This window comes from Tamandua tetradactyla, chromosome 10, assembly GCF_023851605.1.
Source record: "Tamandua tetradactyla isolate mTamTet1 chromosome 10, mTamTet1.pri, whole genome shotgun sequence".
Classification (NCBI taxonomy): domain Eukaryota; kingdom Metazoa; phylum Chordata; class Mammalia; order Pilosa; family Myrmecophagidae; genus Tamandua; species Tamandua tetradactyla.
In genome coordinates this window covers 79,605,716-79,626,884 of record NC_135336.1, presented here as the reverse complement: position 1 = coordinate 79,626,884, position 21,169 = coordinate 79,605,716, and the positions used below count along the sequence as shown (strand labels likewise).

General features: G+C 38.2%; 1 protein-coding gene across 2 annotated transcripts in view; it reads right to left on the bottom strand.

Annotated features, from left to right (window-relative positions):
- The window catches only part of NCAM2 (neural cell adhesion molecule 2), a 556,652-nt gene that overhangs the window by 85,825 nt on the left and 449,658 nt on the right, over positions 1 to 21,169 (bottom strand). For both annotated transcript variants that reach the window (XM_077118759.1, XM_077118760.1), the window contains exon 12: positions 3,677 to 3,850. In XM_077118759.1, coding sequence (XP_076974874.1) covers positions 3,677 to 3,850 — 174 coding nt within the window. The remainder of the gene's footprint in view (positions 1 to 3,676; positions 3,851 to 21,169) is intronic.

Below are 21,169 nucleotides of genomic sequence, written 5' to 3'. Positions count from 1 at the left end.
ATTTAAGTCAAAACTATCTTACATGTTCCTAAAATTAGGTCATTGTTGTCAATATTAGCTTAAACACAGCTATGAATATGCTGTGTTTCATATTCCTATAAGCATAAGCCATTTAAGTATTCAGGAATATAAAAAAGTGCTACTTTACTACATGAACATCAAATGTCAGGCACAGATATCCTAGAATTATATTAGAATGAGATCTTTGAATGATATTCTAGAATGGAATTACCCAGCATGGTTCCCTGACTCTCCAATGTATTTAGGTTTTCCTCTTAGTCAGATATTTACATTCATGTCCATTATCCAAACATGGGACACACTAAAGGACCCTTAACACTTGGAAATAAGATAACAGTTCTATTTGAGAGGTAAGTCATAAATTCAGTATAAATAAATCAGATCACAAATGTGCACTAATCTCAAGAAGAAAGAATAGTACAAGACTAGCAGCACGAAGCTGAGTGGAAAATTGACTGAACACATTCTTGTTGTTTTGAAATGGTCAACTGGGATGGGAAAACTAACAAAAAGAAGAAGGAAACACCAAATACTAAACAGTTGTGAAGAGTCCTGACATCTCCTGCAGGACTGCATATGAACAGATATTGAATGGCCACAAATCTCCAACCCCTTTGCTCACTGCCCTTCAACTTCATATGAGCAGAAAGCTGGAGAGAGAAGACAATAATATCATTGGCATAGTGAGACTTTCACCTAAGATAGGGTGCAGGGACATGATACAAAGTCAGTAGGCTTCAGTAACATTCAAATGACCATGTGGAAGGCAGGTGAGGAGGCTTCTAAAGGAAAAGATTCCTATGAGAGAAACTGTATCTCCAATGAACCTCTGGTGTTCTTGCACCCTACCTCTGCATCCCGAGGGGAGTGTTTCAGCTTCCTTGGCTGCTCATGCAAATATCATGCAATGGTTGAGCTTAAACAATGGGAATTTATTGGCTCACTGTTTCCAGGCTGAGAGAACTTGCAAACCAATGCATCGTCCGGAGGATGCTTTCTTCCCCAAAACTGACGTTTTATGCCAGTGATCCTTGAAACAACTTGTCACAATGTAAGGCACACAGCAGCATCCCCTGGTCTCTTTTTCTTCCTGGTTCTGTTGTTCAGCTTCTTGCTTCCCGTGGCTTTCTTTTTCTGTCTGAAACTCATTCTGCTTATAAGGATTCCATTAAATGTATTAAGGCCCACCCTGATTGAGGTGGGTCACACCTTAACTGAGGTATCTTCTTCAAAAGGTCTTGCTCCCAATGGGTTCATAACACAGTAATGGATTAAGTTTAAGAACATGCTTTTTGTTAGGAGTACACGCAGTTTCAAACCAACAAAGGCAGGTACTTAGATGTCTGTCACATAGAGAGGATAGGTGGCTGAGACAACCCACAGATAACTTCAGCACCAGAAAAATAAGAGGGAGTTGTTTCCTTCCCACTTCCCGGGAGAACATTTAGGTTCATAACCCTCCAAGCTCCCCAGGATAAGTTTCATTTGCCACTGGGATCAAAGAAAATATAGGTGCTAAATTGGACTTCAGAAGCTTTAAACTGTGCAAGGCTGGACTAGAATATTTTATACTTGAAGATGAACAGAATCCTACAGCAGCTGCCAAACATGATATTAAATAACAGAAAAGGAGATTCAAAAATCCTGGGTGAAAGTAGTGACTGGAATACAAATATATTTGCACTATTTTAAATTCAGACTGTATATTAGTTTGGTTACATAATTATAACCTGATATAGAGTACTCATTAACACATGTATGAAAAAGGAATCAGCCACAGAAAGAAACAAAAGAATGGATGCAGATATTGATTTTCTTCATGTGAAACTGGGAAAACCCCAACCACAATACTTTGAGTATTCTGACTCCACTGGTGAGCTTCAGGCTGTGTCTGAGTCCATTACATTTCCTATTCATGTAACTTCCCTTGCTCTGATTCGAGACTCTTGTTTCTAATTCACATTTAGTTTCCTAAATAATAGATCTCCAGGTAAAGGATGTACTTATCATATAGATTCTGAATATCCTAATTGCTGGAACAATGTTTTCTCATTATAAATGAGTGTGTCTGCTTTGTTTCTATATGTCAGCCTTAACAGCACGGGAATCTGCTTCTGAGAGATGGATACACAGGTGATAAAGTCACATTTCTGAACTTAATTAGTTTGGTTAGATCAAGCCATTATTAATTCTTTAAAATGTTTCAACCTTGTAGGAATTCTTGGGAGAATTTCCTCCAGGGAGATGAAGGTGGAGGAGGGCATTACTATACGGCCTTAACATTTCTATGACAGACTTAACATTACTCTTCCTCATGTTTGCACTTGAACATCCATCTTGGGTATCCTACCGTGGTGGAAATAATTCAAGAGAGAAGCCACTTCCTCTTGTTTTCCCTCTCTTGGAAAATAACACACGATTTCTGCAACTAAGATAATGATTTATCTTTCTAGAGTCTCTGATCCCACCCATTCATTCTTTTGGGGCACTAGCTTTATAAATCCTCTCTCCCAAACAATATACTCTGTTAGTATGTGCTCAATGGACAAAACATCTGCAATCTCTCAACATTAGAAGGAATAATTTGAACACACCTATTTGGGCGCATTATTTGAAGTATGTGGTAAATGACTGGTGAATGGTTGATTAATATTTCTGGCATTTCGATAAAAAATCTGTAGTTTCTCGTAGTGAAAATACAATAAGCAGGCATCAATGCAGTTGAGAACATAATGATTTCATTTTTCTGTCTCATCTTCATTTACTAAAATTGGTCCCCTTCTTTCCTTCACAGGAGAGCCCATGCCTTTTACAGAGCCCTGACACCATAAGTGTGAGGGTAAAGGGAAGACCAGCAACAGAGGGAATATGGATCAAGAATTTCTCTATCATTTTACACTACCCTTCTTGATCACTTATGGTTCTCTGTCCTAATAGAGTACAACTCTGGTAATTTATTATTACTTCCTACTTTAGCTTGTTTTCCTTATAATGACTAAACAAACCACGTTTTCACAACATGATTCAATTCAGTACATATGAAAAGAAGTTCTGTAACATGCTTTAACCTCTCAGAATTAGGCAATTCTGCCTTTCAAAATGACATGGTTGGTATTAAAAATTGTATCTTTAAGACACAATTTTGAAGCACACTGTAATAGACAGATGTCTGCAGATCGCTTCTCATGGATACATTTATTGAACATCTACACTCCACAGTGTGAATCTAGTCAGCTAATTACGGAATAGTTATTATTTATGAATGGAAAATAAACACACATTTCAAAATATTCATCAACAAACCAAACATCATAAAATTCATCAAAATCCTAAAAACCAACTTTTTCCCCAGAATCAAATATTGTTAATTCTGTTAAACTTTACCATCTTTAAGTATGGAAAATTTCCGGCTCCTCATTAAAACCTCTGAGAGGTTAAAGCATGTTACAGAACTTCTTTTCATATGTGCTGAATATGAAAGAATAATTCTTAAAACATTCTTTAAACCTTCTTCTCACTTAATCCAAGACAGTGGAATCATCTGCAAATATCTTTCCAACTCTAACTCATGCAAAGAATGTAAGAAAAAAGCATAAAAAAGCCATATGGAAAATCAGCTTGGATTAATCAAGACATTCTGAAATTACCGACTCACTTTGAACTCCATGGGAGCGTACTATTTTCCAGGTTTCTGAGGTCACTTCTTTCACATCCACTTGATAATGGTGAATAGGCACACCTCCGTGGGAGTCCGGTTTGTTAAAAGAAACCTTGGCTGCAGTCTGTGACAGCTCTATGATCTTCACACCATTGGGACTGGAGGGGACATCTATGAAGGAATACACACAATAGAACTATAACTCAGCGAATGCAGATAGCCATTCTTTCCATTTATGATGCTCTGAGAATTAGGAATAAAGGAAAATTGCTGCCTAAAGTACTTAATATATTTGAATTGTAACACTTGCAGAAACCACTAAATGATCTTCTCAAATGGCAAGAAAGTATGCACAAGTCAATCTTTATCAGCACCGCAAATAAACAGTGAAATAGTCAATATCAAATTGCATTTACAGATGGAGTAATTTCACCACTCTCTTTTCTGTACAACTTAACCATTCCAATATTTTATTTGAGTACAAGGAAAACAAGCTCACGTGTGTGTGTGGTTATAATTAAAATGTAAGGGAAAAAATGAAGCTTTTATTGTATTATTAGCATAAAGAGTAATCTCTTCTGAGAATGTGAGGTTTTAATTTTATTTTGGCTCATTAAGAATTTGGTTTAAGTGTTAAATTTATTGCATATGTTATTATTTTCACTTAATAAAAGAGCAAACTACCTTCTCATTTTACTTTTTTGCTACTTAAAGTAATCCATTAGTTATATATTTTTTAATCCTTGTATTTTAAAGGTAACTATAAAAATTGTCTTGTGTATTGTATCACACTACTGGTAACTTTATTTCAAGCTCAATAAAGTATTCCAGGAAGAACTTGTATTTTATTTTCTTATATGCAATCTACTTTAAAAATAATGTGAAAATCAGAACAAAAAAAGAGGAGAAAAATATCTCAATGGGGAAATTAACCTCTATTCTAGAAACATCAAGATATAGAGGTAAGCTAAGCATTAAGACATTTTTTGATATCACAATAGAAATAATCTTAAATTTTGGGAAAAAGCCAAATATGGATATTTTCAGAGAGAAATTTAACAAAGTAAGAAAAAGCAGATACAATAGCTTTCCTATCTTTAGAATTAACTTTACAAAAACAAAAGGGAAAATAAATTTAATTAAACAAAATGAAGTAATGTACATCCCTGTTCTTGTGCCAAACATTTATACAAACTTCTCTAATACTTGTCAAAAGTCAATTGTGGGGTGGGCCATGGTGGCTCAACAGGCAGAGTTCTCGTCAGCCATGCCAGAGACCTGGGTTCGATTCCCGGTGCCGCCCATGCAAAAAAAAAAAACTATTGTGCCTCACTTATTAGAGTTTAAAAAGAGCACTATAATTGATATATCGACCAATGGAATCAAATAGAGTGCTCAGATACAGACCCTCTCATCTATGGACATTTGATCTTTGATAAGGCAGTCAAGCCAACTCACCTGGGACAGAACAGTCTCTTCAATAAATGGTGCCTAGAGAACTGGATATCCATATGCAAAAGAATGAAAGAGGACCCGTATCTCACACCCTATACAAAAGTTAACTCAAAATGAATCAAAGATCTAAACATTAGGTTTAAGAACATAAAACAGTTAGAGGAACATGTAGGGAGATATCTTATGAATCTTACAATTGGAGGCAGTTTTATGGACCTTAAACCTAAAGCAAGAGCACTGAAGAAAGAAAGAAATAAATGGGAGCTCCTCAAAATTAAACACTTTTGTGCATCAAAGAACTTCATCAAGAAAGTAGAAAGACAGCCTACACAATGGGAGACAATATTTGGAAACGACATATCAGATAAAGGTCTAGTATCCAGAATTTATAAAGAGATTGTTCAACTCAACAACAAAAAGACAGCCAACCCAATTACAAAATGGGAAAAAGACTTGAACAGACACCTCTCAGAAGAGGAAATACAAATGGCCAAAAGGCACATGAAGAGATGCTCAATGTCCCTGGCCATTAGAGAAATGCAAATTAAAACCACAGTGAGCTATCATCTCACACCCACCAGAATGGCCATTATCAACAAAACAAAAAATGACAAGTGCTGGAGAGGATGTGGAGAAAGAGGCACACTTATCCACTGTTGGTGGGAATGTCAAATGGCGCAACCACTGTGGAAGGCAGTTTGGCGGTTCCTCAAAAATCTGAATATAGAATTGCCATACGACCCAGCAATACCATTGCTAGGTATCTACTCAAAGGACTTAAGGGCAAAGACGCAAACAGACATTTGCACACCAATGTTTATAGCAGCATTATTTACAATTGCAAAGAGATGGAAACAGCCAAAATGTCCATCAACAGAAGAGTGGCTAAACAAACTGTGGTATATACATACGATGAAATATTTTGCAGCTTTAAGACAGGATAAACTTATGAAGCATGTAATAACATGGATGGACCTAGAGAACATTATGCTGAGTGAGTCTAGCCAAAAACTGAAGGACAAATACTGTATGGTCCCACTGACGTGAACAGACATTCAAGAATAAATTTGGAATATGTCATTGGTAACAGAGTCCAGCAGGAGGTAGAAACAGGGTAAGACAATGGGCAATTGGAGCTGAAGGGATACAGACTGTGCAACAGGACTAGATACAAAAACTCAAAAATGGACAGCACAATACTACCTAATTGTAATGTAATTATGTTAAAACACTGAATGAAGCTGCATCTGAGCTATAGTTTTTTTTTATTTTTTTTGTATTTTGTATTTTTATTTTTTTCTCTATATTATCATTTTATTTCTTTTTCTGTTGTCTTGCTATTTCTTTTTCTAAATCGATGCAAATGTACTAAGAAATGATGATCATACATCTATGTGATGATATTAACAATTACTGATTGCATATGTAGAATGGAATGATTTCTAAATGTTGTGTTAGTTAATTTTTTTTAATTAATAAAAAAAGAGCACTATAGATCATGTAAAACTATGTGTAATTAATGGTATTGGGCAAGCAAAAGGGAGACAGGCTTACAGCCTTTGGATGTGAATATTGTAAAAAAATACAATGGTGTATATTTCATCTCTAATGAGCATCTGTAAATTATTTAGAGATATTATGAAGTGCATCAGATTATGACTCTAAAGTTCAGAAATATATGTGCAGAATACCGATGCTTCCAAAATTTATAGTGCTATTAAAATCCTATCTAGAAATAAACATGTTAAGTTATCTAAATTATCTATATAAATTATTACACACGAACATTATAATAATTTTCACATTTCTTTAATCTCTATATTTAACTATGGCTCTTGTCATCTTTAAGGTTAATTCAAAGTTTGCACAGGAGTGGAAAAAATGTGGATTGCTCTTTAAGAAGCCTCTCAATCCTTTATCCCAGGTGATTATCTATTGTCCACTAGATCTAAGTTGGACTCACAGCAATTACAATCTTTAGTATGGGGACATATTTCAAAAAGGGAAAATGGTGTGAATATGGAGATGAGGGAAAGATGTTCTGCCTCTTGGGCTCCCATCTTTCGCTGATGGCACACACTTGATCTTTTTTGGGGGATGGAGGAGCTCAGTCTGTAAGTCACTGAAAAGTTATGTTTCACTTGCTAAGTTGTGTATGTAACCAACCTACAGATACATCGGAGACTTTTTTTCTTAGCACAAAGTTATCATCACCAAAATATGGCCCGGAGGTATTGCGTTTTTAACTATTTAGCCTAGTTTCAGATGTGCTGACTCCTCTCCTATTTTTCCCTTATTTTTATTTTGTTATTGCTATCTCTTTTTTTTTCTGTGACTTGATTATGCAAAGGCATAATTAGGACTTGCAGCTCTGGTCTCTTTCTAAAATTCTTCCCTTTTTTTACATTCTAATTTTATGCTATTTCCTACCCCACCCTCCTAACTGGATATTAAATTATGAGTTTCTTGAGTTGACACAAAATATTTTATACACATACATATGTATACATATATATTTACAAATATGTACATACATACTTGTATACATTTAACATTGAGCAAGCTTATTTTGGAACTTATTAGGTCCTCAAGAAACATTTGACGAATCAAATTTTTCAATAACTAAAAATAATAAAGACATTAATAACAGAGCATTTCCAAGTGAATAGTGTCTGATATGTCCATAATCAACATCTATAATTTTCTTCTCCGCTATCTCTCTCAATTGTCTTTTAATTATATGTATCCTTGACCCCTATATCTTGTAGGCATCACAATCAGTCACCAAATTATTTTCAGTACCCTAATTCTTGTATTAATCTCTTCCATCCTGTTCCCATTGTTAACTTTCAAACCCAGGCCTTATCTGTCTCTGTCTGCAATGCCATTAGTGGCTCTCAAGATCTTTTTCTATTGTTCCTTTCACCAAACTTCAATCTATATGGCTTGTAAATGCAAAATCAATCTTTCTGAAGCACTACTCTAATCACATCACTTCCTTGAGAAAAGCACTTGGAATTTCATCTTCTTTACAACATCAAGCCTGGGCTTTTCAGTCTGAATCTCAGCACCTAAACTTGCTGGGTGTATGTGAACAGAAACTCATCTATTTAAAAAAAACTACCAAGGGTGGTGCAATGGTGGCTCAGTGGCAGAATTTTCCCGTGCCAGGCCAGGATTCAATTCCTGGAGCCTGCCTATGGCAAAAAATAAAAGACTGTCAAACACAGTGCAACATTTCAAAGAGGCTTGCAAATGTTTTGTTCCACATACAGTATTCCCTTCATTGTTAGCATATTTTTCTAAACCACTTCCTGGCTCCCTATATACCAATAGTTGATGACTACCATCTATCACTCTGAAGGAAGGTAGGAAGGGAAGAATGGAACAATAATTGCACAAACAGAAATTTGTCTTACCTTTTACACTTTTAAGTTTGTTGTGAGTATTAAAAAAATCATGTAGAGAACTGGAACTGCAATATACTGATACTTAGTTTATATTAGTTATTAGTCATTGCAATTATTGCTATCCTTCCAGGAGACCCCTCTTCCTTCTATTTCATTTTTTGGATCTTAAACCATTAAGATTTTATTAAAATGGCAGGTAATGGATACAATATTAAAGTTCTGCTGAGAAAGGTATACTGTTAAGAAGTGCAAAGAGATAGTGCCAAAACTTAGGAGTCAAATAGGCACGCTCTCTGGAGCCATGTTTTGATGGTGGACAAATTAAATTTATGGGTATCAGTTTCCTCATAAGCAAAATAGTGGCAATAATATCGACCTTGAGGTTGCTTTGGGAGAATAAGTTGATGGATATAAAGCACTGGACATTCAGACGTAGTCTCACTTATCCTGTTCTTAAATGCTAGCAGGGAATAAATGATGCTCAAGAACATTTTGATATTGAGACATATACCTGAAGTCATAGCTCGATAAAAATTAAAATGTGAAAACTACTAAAAATCTTGCCTTGGTGATAATTTTACCTCACAAATATAGAGAAACCAATGGGAGGATTTGCTCTTTTAATTTTAATGCTGATACAATAAAACAATAAAACTAAATAAAGAAGAGCCAAAAGTTAAATGGAAGTACATGAGGTCTCCTGATAAAGAAAAAGGACTATAATCAGCTGTGTATATAGATATTAGGAATCAGATATAAAAAAAGCACACATGGGTGCACAGGTGGTTCAGTGGTAGAATGCTCACCTTCCATGCAGGAGACCGAAATGTGATTTCTGGACCATGTGCCCCCCGAAAAAAACAGAGCATGAAATATCAGCCCCCTCTCCCCTGCCTTTTTAACAACAACAAAAAAAGCATCTTAAGAACAAATATGGACTCTATAAAGCAAAATCCTGAAAGTATACTCCAAAGATCCTAGTGTGGAAGAAAAGGGAGGAGCTAATGAATACAATGTGACTTCAAAGGAGATCTTGGATGATTGGAACCTTTTTTTTTTTTTTTTAACATGGGCAGGCACCGGGAATTGAACCCAGGTCTCTGGCACAGCAGGCGAGAATTCTGCCTGCTGAGCCACCATGGCCCACCTTGGGAATGACTGAAATTTTAAAGAGACATTTTCTAAGTGAAGTTAAGACATTTTCTAAGTGAAGTGGAATGAAATAGTATTTCCCCAGGCTTCCAAATGAGCTGAGTCCAGGAAATGCTTATGTCACAGAAAAACAAAAAAGGCATCTGTGTTTTAGCTCTTCAGATGCTCTTCCTTGATTTCATCCTTAAATTCTAAGCATGATTAGAACTCAACACACAAATGAAAATAGAAGTGATCAGCTAAATCCCCTCATATTGGACCCTATCACCTCTGAATTAACCTATAAAGGAAAACTCTCCTCCTTCTCCAAGGCTAGACACTCCATTTCTGGTTGGTCTTTATTTCACTTATAGTCTTCTGCAGAATTGTGATTTAGCAGATAGTTCTGCTCTTAATTTTTCTTCTTTTCTGAATGTTCAATTCCTCTCTTCTCTGGTTTATTACCATGAATTCATAGGGAATGCCCAAATGACAAAATTTGTTCAGACCTACTATTTTCTCAAGCAACAAACTCTTCTTTGATTTCCTGTCACAGTGCTTGAACAGATTGCTCCTCCTTTTTGGCCCAACATCTTTACTTCTTATGAGAATTTGGTTTCCCAGAATTCTGGGCATTTGGAGACTAAGGTATTGTTGAGAGACAATTAACTCAGTTCTTTCCCCACAGACGAGGATATGGTGTTGCTAAGCTCAGATCAACAATCAGAAAGTTTTGATATTGTAAACTTTCCCTTAAATGGAAGCACATAACCATGTTTTTTTCAAGAATAGCACTTTAATCCCTATGCTAGATATTTCCCCTTAACACTAAACACCTGTTTCTCCCTCTAAGCCAGTCCACGTTAGCAGAAGGAATGGAACACTAAACTCTTCATTACTCAGACTCACTTGTTGTTGGGACCTTGGAGTGTCATGTAGGTACTTAGAATAAGATGAACCTACATATGGTTTAGAATGCTGACATCACAGAAAAAAATACACTTGATTCGTCATGTTTGAAATTTTCTTCCTAACTCTGAACATATGTTTTCAATTTAATTTCCTCTTAAATTGCAAGCGCATTGATTAAATTCAATGAGTCCAGAGTGTTAGCCTTGATTATCTCATTTTACATCCAAGATTCCCATGGAAATGTTCATTTACTCTCAAAGCTTCATCAGAAAGGACTCCCTCCAAATACACTCAAGTCTTCAGCCTCCTAATAAGTCATGCAAGCCCATATACCATTATTACTTATTGGGCATTTCAGCTATGCTGCATAAGCGAATCAAATATAACACACTGAATCTTTCATATATTCTACAAATGCATCTAAATCTACCTTGAACCATGCCATCTTCTATGTTCTGAGGTTTTTTAAAAAAAAAAGCCAGCAATCACTCCTCTTAGGGTGGTTCCAGTCTAGTTATATTTAAATAATTGCAATGTATAAAATATTGATTATAAATACTGTGGATAGAACTTGAACAGGGAAAGGAAACTGTTTGTGGGTATGGTGATGAAAATTGTAGCAATATAATTTTAACTTGAGTGACAGGAAAATCTTTGCTAACAATTGGTATTTGAGCAAAGACTAGAAGGAGAAGAAAATATCTTAAATGGAAACTCTGGAGAGAAAGCAGTACCTGCATAGATGAAATGTGCCAAGGAAGAGTGGATGGACAATAGGACAAAAGCAGTAAGATCGGGCTGGGGAGTGAGGATAGAAAATAGAGTTAAGAAAGAAATTTAATTGGTGGAGTGGATGGCAGACCTGGGGAAGCCTGACAGGTTTTTCTAATTACTTGGGCTTCATCTCTGAACAAAAAGGCTTTGAGCAAAAGTGAATTTTGCTGGGAGACTGCTTCTAAGTGGGAGAGTCCAACCATTGTATCTGTGGACTGGGAGTCGGGTTCTTAAACTGGCCCCTAGGTTGAGAGACACCCCCATCATGTGAAGTATAATGGCAGTCTACAAGCAACAGCTGCTAGGGTCTGCAACCTCTATGCTGCTACCGTCTCTGTTTTCACTCTTCCTTCCCTGACACCATGGAATACAGGAGATCAAACAGCTGGCATAAGATGGCTAAGGAAAGATTTTGGGAAAAAAAGGTAGAGAGCTGAACATAAGGGCTAGTATCCTTCTAAAATACCTGAGGAAGTTCTTAAGTTTCTTAGGTAAGACTCCCATACAATGGGACCCTATTCAATGCTGTTGCTTACCTATTCATTGGTGAGCAGCACCAGTGCCATTACCCTGGTCTTGCCCTGAAGGCTATGCCTGATGATCTTGGCTCTATCATGCTAGTGAAAACAAACCTCAGCCCCCATGAAGTCACACTCAAGAAGGTACACACTCAAGAAGGTGACAATTGTTTTTGAGTCTGGTCAGCGGGAACCACAAGTCTTCTGTGGAGGCAACTACAGATTTTCTTGTCACATACTTAAGGTCAAGCAGGTTCCCCAAAGGGAGCCTGAATTGGAAATTAAAGCTCAAAATTCTACTTGGTTAGAGATTTAAACCATATTTAAAGCTTTGGTTCAAAGGGACAAGGACCAAGGATGTGAGTGGTTGCTGATTGTATCCAGATAGTCACTCTCATCCCCCACAAAGAAGACAACTGCCATTTCCTTATTGACTTAAAAAAGAATCCATTCATGGAGAATATGAGAGCAAAGGCAGATGTCCACTGGCAAGTAATTAGTGACTCATAATTTTTCTTTAACAATTTTGAGATGATGCAATAGAGCATTTCTTTGAGCATTCAGAGAAAAGAGACTCAGAGTTTTGTCTACAGCCTGGAAGGCCCTTTGTAAAAGAGTCATGGAAAATGTTCTTGCAGTGAACCTCTTCCCCCCAGTTTACCAGACAGCCTTGCTTAACTCTATTTACAAGGCTCATACTATCCTGGAGACGATGGATGGGATAGACCTGTAGGCAGAATGTTAAGGACTCACAGCAGAATCACAAATCCTGACTTTTTAAATCCAGGCAGCAACCTTACATGGGCCTACACGGCCCCTCCTCTGGAGTGTATACATCTCCTCCTTCTGCATATTAAGTCCCCTACCCCCTAGGGAGCTGTGACTATTAGAATAATTTTTTATTGAACAGCTATCCCTACTGGTGGCATCATTTGCTCTTACTTTTCCCACTTTTAAGTATTGATGTTTTAAAATATGGCCAAGAATAAGATCGTCTTTGGCTCCCTTGGTGGACCATACCAAATGGATCCCTGTGGAACATCCCCTGCCAATCAAGGTGATAAAGGATGTTATATCCATTGAAATAAATTACAGTGAGACTGTGGCCTATAATCCAAGATATAATCGGAGAGGGAGTCATTATACTTGCCATCTCCCCATCAATATCCCTATTTGGCCAGTTCTTAAAACCTCTACAAATGAAGAGTGATTAACCATCAATTTACCGATTTAACGGGTAACTCCTGCCCATCAAAATTCCTATTCCTAACATCATCTCACTAATAAAATCCATAATCAGGAGATTGGGCAATAACTTTACTATGACTGATTTGGCCAACATGTTTTACTTAGTGCCAAAACCTAAAATTAGGATAAGTACATAAATAGGTAAATAAATAAATATTTACAAATCCTTTACCATTGTGGCCAAGGACCCAACAAATGATCTTCAAAGTCCACTTAACCTTGTCACTATATAGCTTACATCTGATTAAGGAGCAACACTAAAGAGTGCCTCCAAAAAGACCTAGCCGTACTTCCACATCATTTATAAAAAAAGACTAGGCAATGGTACGCCATTAAATATAAAGGCCATCAAACTCTGTAAAATTGTAAAATTTCTAGACATTATCTGGTCCTCTAGGGAAGACAGTATTCAGTTACCATCAAATACAAACTGACTTTAAACACTGAGACACCACAACATTGTTAGGATTATCTGTGTTCTGCAGGTAATACATTCCATGTCTCTCACTCTTATTACAACTCATATACAAAATTGCATGTACATCTACTGCTTTTTACTGGGGAAGGTCCCATCAATGCACCTTAGGATTGATACAACAGGTCATTTCCCAAACCATGCTTTTGTCCAATCAGGACTAAATTTTAGATTAGAAGCCATATCTACTTCTAAATACACCTCTTAGAGTCCTTGGACTAAGCATAGCAAATTTTGGCTGCTTACTGGGCTCTTACAAAAATGTAGGTGCTTTATTGGGCTACAACCTGTCTGCTGTGCACATGGATTCCCTAATGCCATGGATGAGAGAGAATCACCAGCAGGTAACTGGTACCCATAGGAGAAGGCTAAACCTGACAAAGAGGGCCTTTACATATTATAGAAGGATGTGGCTTCCTCCCAGCTCAGCCTTTGTCCAAGGATCTTGAGATGCTGGCAATGATGCCTCTTTTATCCCTTCCTCTAGTCAAGTGAGGAGCCTCTTGGGACCAACTGTTTGACAGGAAAAGGAAGTCAGTATTCCTTACCAATAGCAACATTATTGTTGTTTGTAGCACAGCTTATGGAGGGCCATGGCATATCACTTGGTCTCAAACACACCACCTACCCAAGATGGCTGTTTGTTTTCTGCCTAGTTGGCAGAGCTAGAAGTGGTCCAGTTCTCTCTCCAGGATGCTCTGAGCTGCTAGTTGCCCAATCTTCAAATCTTCACCGATTCTTGAACAATGGTCAAAGAGTGGCAGGGGTGTCAGGCCAATGAAAACAAAATAATTTTCTCATACAAGAAACACTCTTGTGGGAGCTCCACATTTGGAAATAGCTCATGGCCTCACCTAGTTTTACACATGCTCAACTCACCTCATCAGAGTCACTGTTCAATTACAATGCTAATAAACTACCTACAATTCCCTCCTATACAGCATATCTGGTGGGTACCTTGGGAGACTGTCCACTCAGGACGCCAAGCTTCTCCTCCCTACTGGTGATCTCGGTTCCTAACATCTCAGGGCTCAGTGGTTCTTCTGCCTCAGTGGAATAAGCTCATAGGGAGGGATTGTTCCTGGGCCAATCACTGGCCCAAATAGTTACTAAAGGTCATGATTTGTGCTCCAAAAACAAATACTGTCATCCCATAGACATCCTTATGTTCCACAGGGTGGAAATAAACTCTTTCTCTATTGCCATATTAATTGCATAGGACCACTTCCTGTCACTGTTGGAGCCAAGAAGAAATGGAGATTACCACTCCCAAGCCAAGCAATGGAACAGTCTATGTCATATTTAGTGGGTGGAGAGGGGAAAGCTATGTCTGGTGGATGCTAATCACATAAAAAATGATTACCTTTTACCCCGCCATGAAGATCCATTTCCCACACAAGGCACAACATCCAGGCTGACAAACAACACATATACCAAGCTGAGAGAGAAGGATTATACAATCTCAGCAAGTGAGAAAAAACACTAAGTCCTGCTGGCATGGTAAAGTAGAGCCCAGAAGCCAGTCCCTAATGACTAGCACAGTGTCAATTTTCATCCTGGCCCTGGGTTTGAGTATTTTTGCTTGCTGCATGGGTCATAGGTTTGCTTACTCACCCAAAAGGCTTTACCATGCAGGCTCAGCTATGCTCAAGCAGTATTCAGCTAATACTAAAAGCACACCCAGGGATGGGATAGAGGAGATTGCTGGCTATGCTCCTAAACCACCTGTGAGCAACATGCCACTGAATCATAACTGATGATGCAAGCCATCCACCCTGCATATCAAGTGGGTCCACTGGCACCAATGCATAAATAATTTTCTACCCAGGTGTAACCCAAATATATTCTCACATAGCAATGTTCTTACAAGTGTAATAAAATCAAATCTGCATGGTTAATTGCCTTATATCCCAACATACTATTCCAAGGAGGGGCTACAAAGCATTAACACACAATTGGCATGTAAGTATAGTCAAAATATACTTCTTATAGAGGGAAGTACTGGGGGGTACATGGAACACACAGCCAAAGCCTTTGATAGGTTCATATTAGAAGATCCCCAGAAAAGTCATGGAAATCTGTGACAACAACCATTTTATACAACCTGCAAAGATATCATGATGAGAGTTACTCAATGGTATTTTAAAATCACTTTGAACTCTGCCACCCATCTATTGGCCTGGTAAACACTGTATCTTTATAATACACAGCAAGGACAACCTTCCATCATGAAGAGGCCCACATGCTTGCCCTCAGTTCTTTGCCTAATCTCCAGTCCCTCTATATGCTGAAAAGGGTTACTACAATAACCAACACATTCACTAACTCACATGGTCTTAAATAACCACCTGGCCTTGGAGTACCTCTTGGTGTCATAGCTTCTGGGGTTTGTATATTAATTAATTCAAAACCAACTTACAAAAGATGGCTCAAGAGATTAGATGTTTTACAATATAAACAAGGTTTTTCAACGAATACCTCGGACCCTAAAAATAATCTTCATCCTCCTTGCTATTCCCTGATGAGTGGGAAATGGCTACACAAAGGCTTCTAGTTCTTGGTTTTACTGTTTACTGACATTTTTATACTAATCAATATCCTCAAGTGCCTTAAACTCTGGCTCGATAATGCTATGCCACTGGTAATACATATATCATCTGTCCAAAGCGCCATAATCCTCCAAATTAATGATGCTGAGGCTTCAAAGGATGTATTATTTTACTATCAAAATTTCTGTGTGCTCCCTCTGTATCCATCTTACTCTGGATGAGCTATTTGCCTCAGCACTGAACTTTGACATAGTTAATAAGTAGCTTTCCCATCTTGGGGCAAAAGCTCCCCTGGAGCCCAAACTCCCATCTGTAACCACTGCACACTTCACCCATACACCTCAACCAAAACCTACAGATGGTCCCAAATGATAAACTAACTATTTCCAGTGCCTTCTGTCACCCAGTTCTTTTCCCTTTTTGGACACATTTGCTTTAAACTAACCACTCTAGGACACTCATGGGAAATCTACTAACCTCTACCCTAGACCACAACAAAGGCACAAACCCACAGGCTCCTTGTGCTCCTCCCCATATGCGGGTTGAGCTGCCTGAGCGGACTGACTGCTTTCCATTCTCCGCTATAGCTCTCTTCTCTCTCTGGGTTCTGTGAGCAGCACTCAATCCTTTCTCATGCACTGTGGCCTCACTTTCCCATTGTGTCATACCTTCCCTCCACCTGGACCCAGATTTCAAGACTAACAACTAATTCAGAGCAGCTACCTTGGTAACTTCAGTTTTTTCCAAATGGTAGAGGTAAAAGCCTGATGGATAGTTTATGAAAAAATGGAAGGAAAGCAAGCAGGTAAAAAATAATTCTACCAATATAATTTTGCAGATTTTATTTATAAAGGTGGGGGGCATAAAATTATGCAGTAGCTGGAGGGGTTTACAAGGTCAAAATGATTATTTTTAAGTGAGAAACATTATAGTCTATTTTATTTATTAAGTGACTGCAATTATCTAATAAATAGTGGGTACATTATATTTTTGACTGTTGGAACAAATACCAGAAGAATTTATTGGCTCATTGATTCAGAAGCTAGAAGGTTAGCCTTTTCCTAAGGTCTGCCATTATATTTTTGGTGGCTGGTAATCTCTGTGGTTCCTTGACTTTTCTCTCACATGGTCATGTATGTGGTGGCACCTTCTTTCTCTTCCAGGTTCCATTGACTTCTAGCTTCTGGCTGCTCCCTGTAGCTTCTCTGTATGAAATTCAATTTCCTTTGTTTATAGGGATTACAGCTCTTTTAGATTAAGGCCCACCCTCACTCATTCAGTTTGGCCACTTGAGCTAATGACATCTTCAAAGGTCTTACTTACAAATGGAATAAAGATTGGGATCTGAACACGCCTTTTGTGAAGGACTTGATTCAATCCTCAGCAGTAGAAAAAATAAGTTTTGATAAAGGGAATAGTAGATAGCATAACTTGGTTGGTAACCTCAAGATGGAGGGAATAGAATCTAGTACACACCTGAAGACACTGGTCTCAGTTAGGGATGGACATCCTTCCACAGTAGTAGAAAAGAGGCTAGATTTTGTGCTTACTGCAAGGTTTGCAGCTTGATGTGGTAGTGGGAAGTGTCATGTTTGTTATGACAGCGTTTTTATTTATGACTGCATTTTTATTTTCTCAGTGAAAGAAAGTTCTCAACTGAGAATGAGAATGATGAAAAAAGTAGAAATGGTTTAGAAACGGGGAGAAGGCCTGAAATTGTCACCAAGGACAATGGAAGAGTGAATGGGATAGGATTGGCCAGGGTCTACTTGAGGGCAATGATATTTAAAATAAATTTGGTATAGCCAGTGTGATTATGTTTCCTCTAAGCATTTTAGGTTGGATGATTACTGGCATGTAATTGACTAAAGATTGGACTTAGTAAGGGTTGTGCTCTTTCCAGATAATTATGATGAATGGAGAGAGAAAATGGGGCATAGAAGTGATGAAAATGAATCATTGAATCTAAGCCGATATGGAAGTAAGGGTCAGAGAAAAAATTGTGGTATTGATGGATTTCAGGTTTAAACATTGTATCATTGAGTTGAAGGATTATAAAAATGTGGGGTGAGTGGTGTAAACAGAGTGAGTCTGAAAGACAGGAGTTGGTACTTATGACTGAATGTTTGAAACTAAGATTATTAAGCAGGTACAATATTGATAGTTCTGTGTTCTGGTAATTGGTGGTTGGTAAGTTATAGGTATGATTGCAGGAATGTTAACTGTGAAAGGATATATTAAAAAAATATTTAAAAAAATATTAAAAAAAATATATTAAAAAAATTATGCAAACCAGCTCCTGCTCTTTGATTGCTAGTCTTTGTTAAATGTTTTACTATCCATAATTAGCCTAGTTAGGAGACTTATGAAGCCAGATTCAACTTCCTCCACTCTATCATTCCATACATTTCACTGGTTCCAGAGCCTACCCATTACCATTATTCCTGCTAAATACCTTCAAAGTGTGACCTCCCCAATTCAGTCTACTAATGTTGCTATATATATGTGTGTGTGTGTATGTGTGTCTGCGTGTATGTATGTACATGTATATGCAGATCTTAATATCCTTTCTTGAAAGTTGCTGCTATATATAGATCAATATTCTGTCTGTCTGTATACAAGTAGCATAAGTAAAAAGTTGGCTGAAAATGAAAGACGTGATAATGATAGAATTCCTCATGAGATGGAGCTCACGAATTTTGTTTCTATATTCCTTTATGGCAGCAATTTCCTTTTTCTTTTCATTGATATCCACAAACCCAAAATGATCAGCAATACCTGTGCCATATATGTGTGTATATGTCTTTCATCCCTTTTTGGAATGATGGACATTACTTTAGGATGTTTGAGTTTACATTTCCACAGTTTGGGCTATTTGTAGAAACCCAATGGTAAATACCCAATGCCAAGTACTATGTTAAAATCTTTCTCTGCATTGTAACTGACATGTTTCTTCCAAAAGAAACTGATCATGTTGCTTTATTACTAAAATCCCAAATTTTTCCTTGCTATGTACCAGGCTGGATCATAAAACCAATCATACAGGAGAAACTTGGCACATATTAAGTTGAAGAAAATGTGCTTCCAAATGAACTAAATTTAACCTGCTTTCAGGCTTTATGGGACAGGGGTTTAGATAAAATATGGTTTGGGCACAAGTACAAGAAGATTGACTATAATACCCTATCTGCGGGGTTCTGTTAAATTGATCCAGGTTAGCCTGTAAGAAGTTCTCTGTTCTCAAAAATGAGCTTCTTAAGTTTATCTCTGACTTCGTTGAAATTTTAGATGGCCACTTCATGGTATTTATGAATTCAATCTATCTTGAAAAGAGAGATAAAACACTGCATTTGACAGGGTCTCAGGAGGTTAAAAGGTGAGCTAAAGTTAACAAGGAGATTTAATATGGATAGGTATAGAGGCCTGAACCGAGATTTAAAAAATTAATTGCAAAGCACAGTATGGGAGACTTCATTAGTAATTTGTGTGAAAAAGAAGTAGGACAGCCAGAAAAAGGAGAAAATAATTCAAATCAAATGAAGATTCATTTTGTATAATAGGATTATCATGTCCAGAATAAGTGGTGCCGTAGTCCCATTTTGCTATGCACTTGCCTATGATGTACAGAACGATGTATTATAACTTAGGAAATATCAACAAACAGGTTTCTATTCAAAGAAAAATGACTATGAAGCATGAACCATAATTTGGCGATAATTATAGATAACATTGTTGACCTCATGCTATGTGCCAGGTTCCTTCAAAGCACTGCATCACTTAATCCTCAGAACAGTCAGGTAGGGACTTGGAGAGGCTGCTTAGGAACCCTGCCTAGACACCCCCTTCAGGACTGATGCCCTAGTCCTCAGCTGACGGCTGTGTTTGTGCCAAGACCTCACAGCCTGACTGACTCCTCCTCGAGAACTGTCCAGGAGAAGGTGACATTATCAGAAAACTGTCAATTAGTAAAGCAAAATTGTGATCACCAGGTTAACATTTGAAATAAAAAATTTACAAAGTTAAGTATAACAACGGCATAATGAATTAAGAAAATTAAGACAAAATATGAATGAAATTATTTGATAATAGAATGCTTAATAGAGAAAAAGTCTTTTTAGAAATAATTCAGAAAAATTCTCATATTACTATAGAGTACCTTTAAAATAATGACTTCGTAGATACAGAAAACCATTGGTTTATGATTACATTTACTCTTAGGTGTACAACATTTTTAATTTGGTCCAAGATATGTATTTAAACTGAAAATGAATCTGTGCCCCCTACCTAAAAAGTACAGGGAAGTGCATTTAAATTTTTTGGTAAATTATTTAATTATATATACATGTATCATATTATATGTATATACAACATGTAATTGCATTTCTATTTGACATTTTAGTAAAAAAAGTTAATATAGTCTCTTTCTCCGCCGGCCCGCCGCAGCACCCGCGCCCCGCAGCAGCCGAGCCGCCCGCCATCCTTCTCCCCCCTCTTTCTCCGCCGGCCCGCCGCGCGGCGCCCGCGCCCCGCAGCAGCCGAGCCGCCCGCCATCCTTCTCCCCCCTCTTTCTCCGCCGGCCCGCCGCGCGGCGCCCGCGCCCCGCAGCAGCCGAGCCGCCCACCATCCTTCTCCCCCCTCTTTCTCCGCCGGCCCGCCACGTGGCACCCGCGCCCCGCAGCAGCTGAGCCGCCCGCCATCCTTCTCCCCCTTCCTCCCCCTCCTGCTCCGGCTGCTCTCCAACCACCACGGTGCCCTCTTCCCCCGCCTTCACCGTGCTCCTCCGCTACCAGCCTCGACAGCCTTGCCGCCCTCACCTTTCCTCCTCCAGAACAGCTACTGGGGGAGTGGAGATAATACAGAGCAGCTCCCGGAGCCACGAGGGAGATTAAAGGGACAGCGTACCCCATCCTGGAATGGCTGACTACCTGGGAGAACCAGCTCCGGTGAGATCACCAAGGGGCACGGGCTTTCCTGGGTGGGACGGCAAGCGACCGGAGTCCCTCCCTTCCACCTTCCTG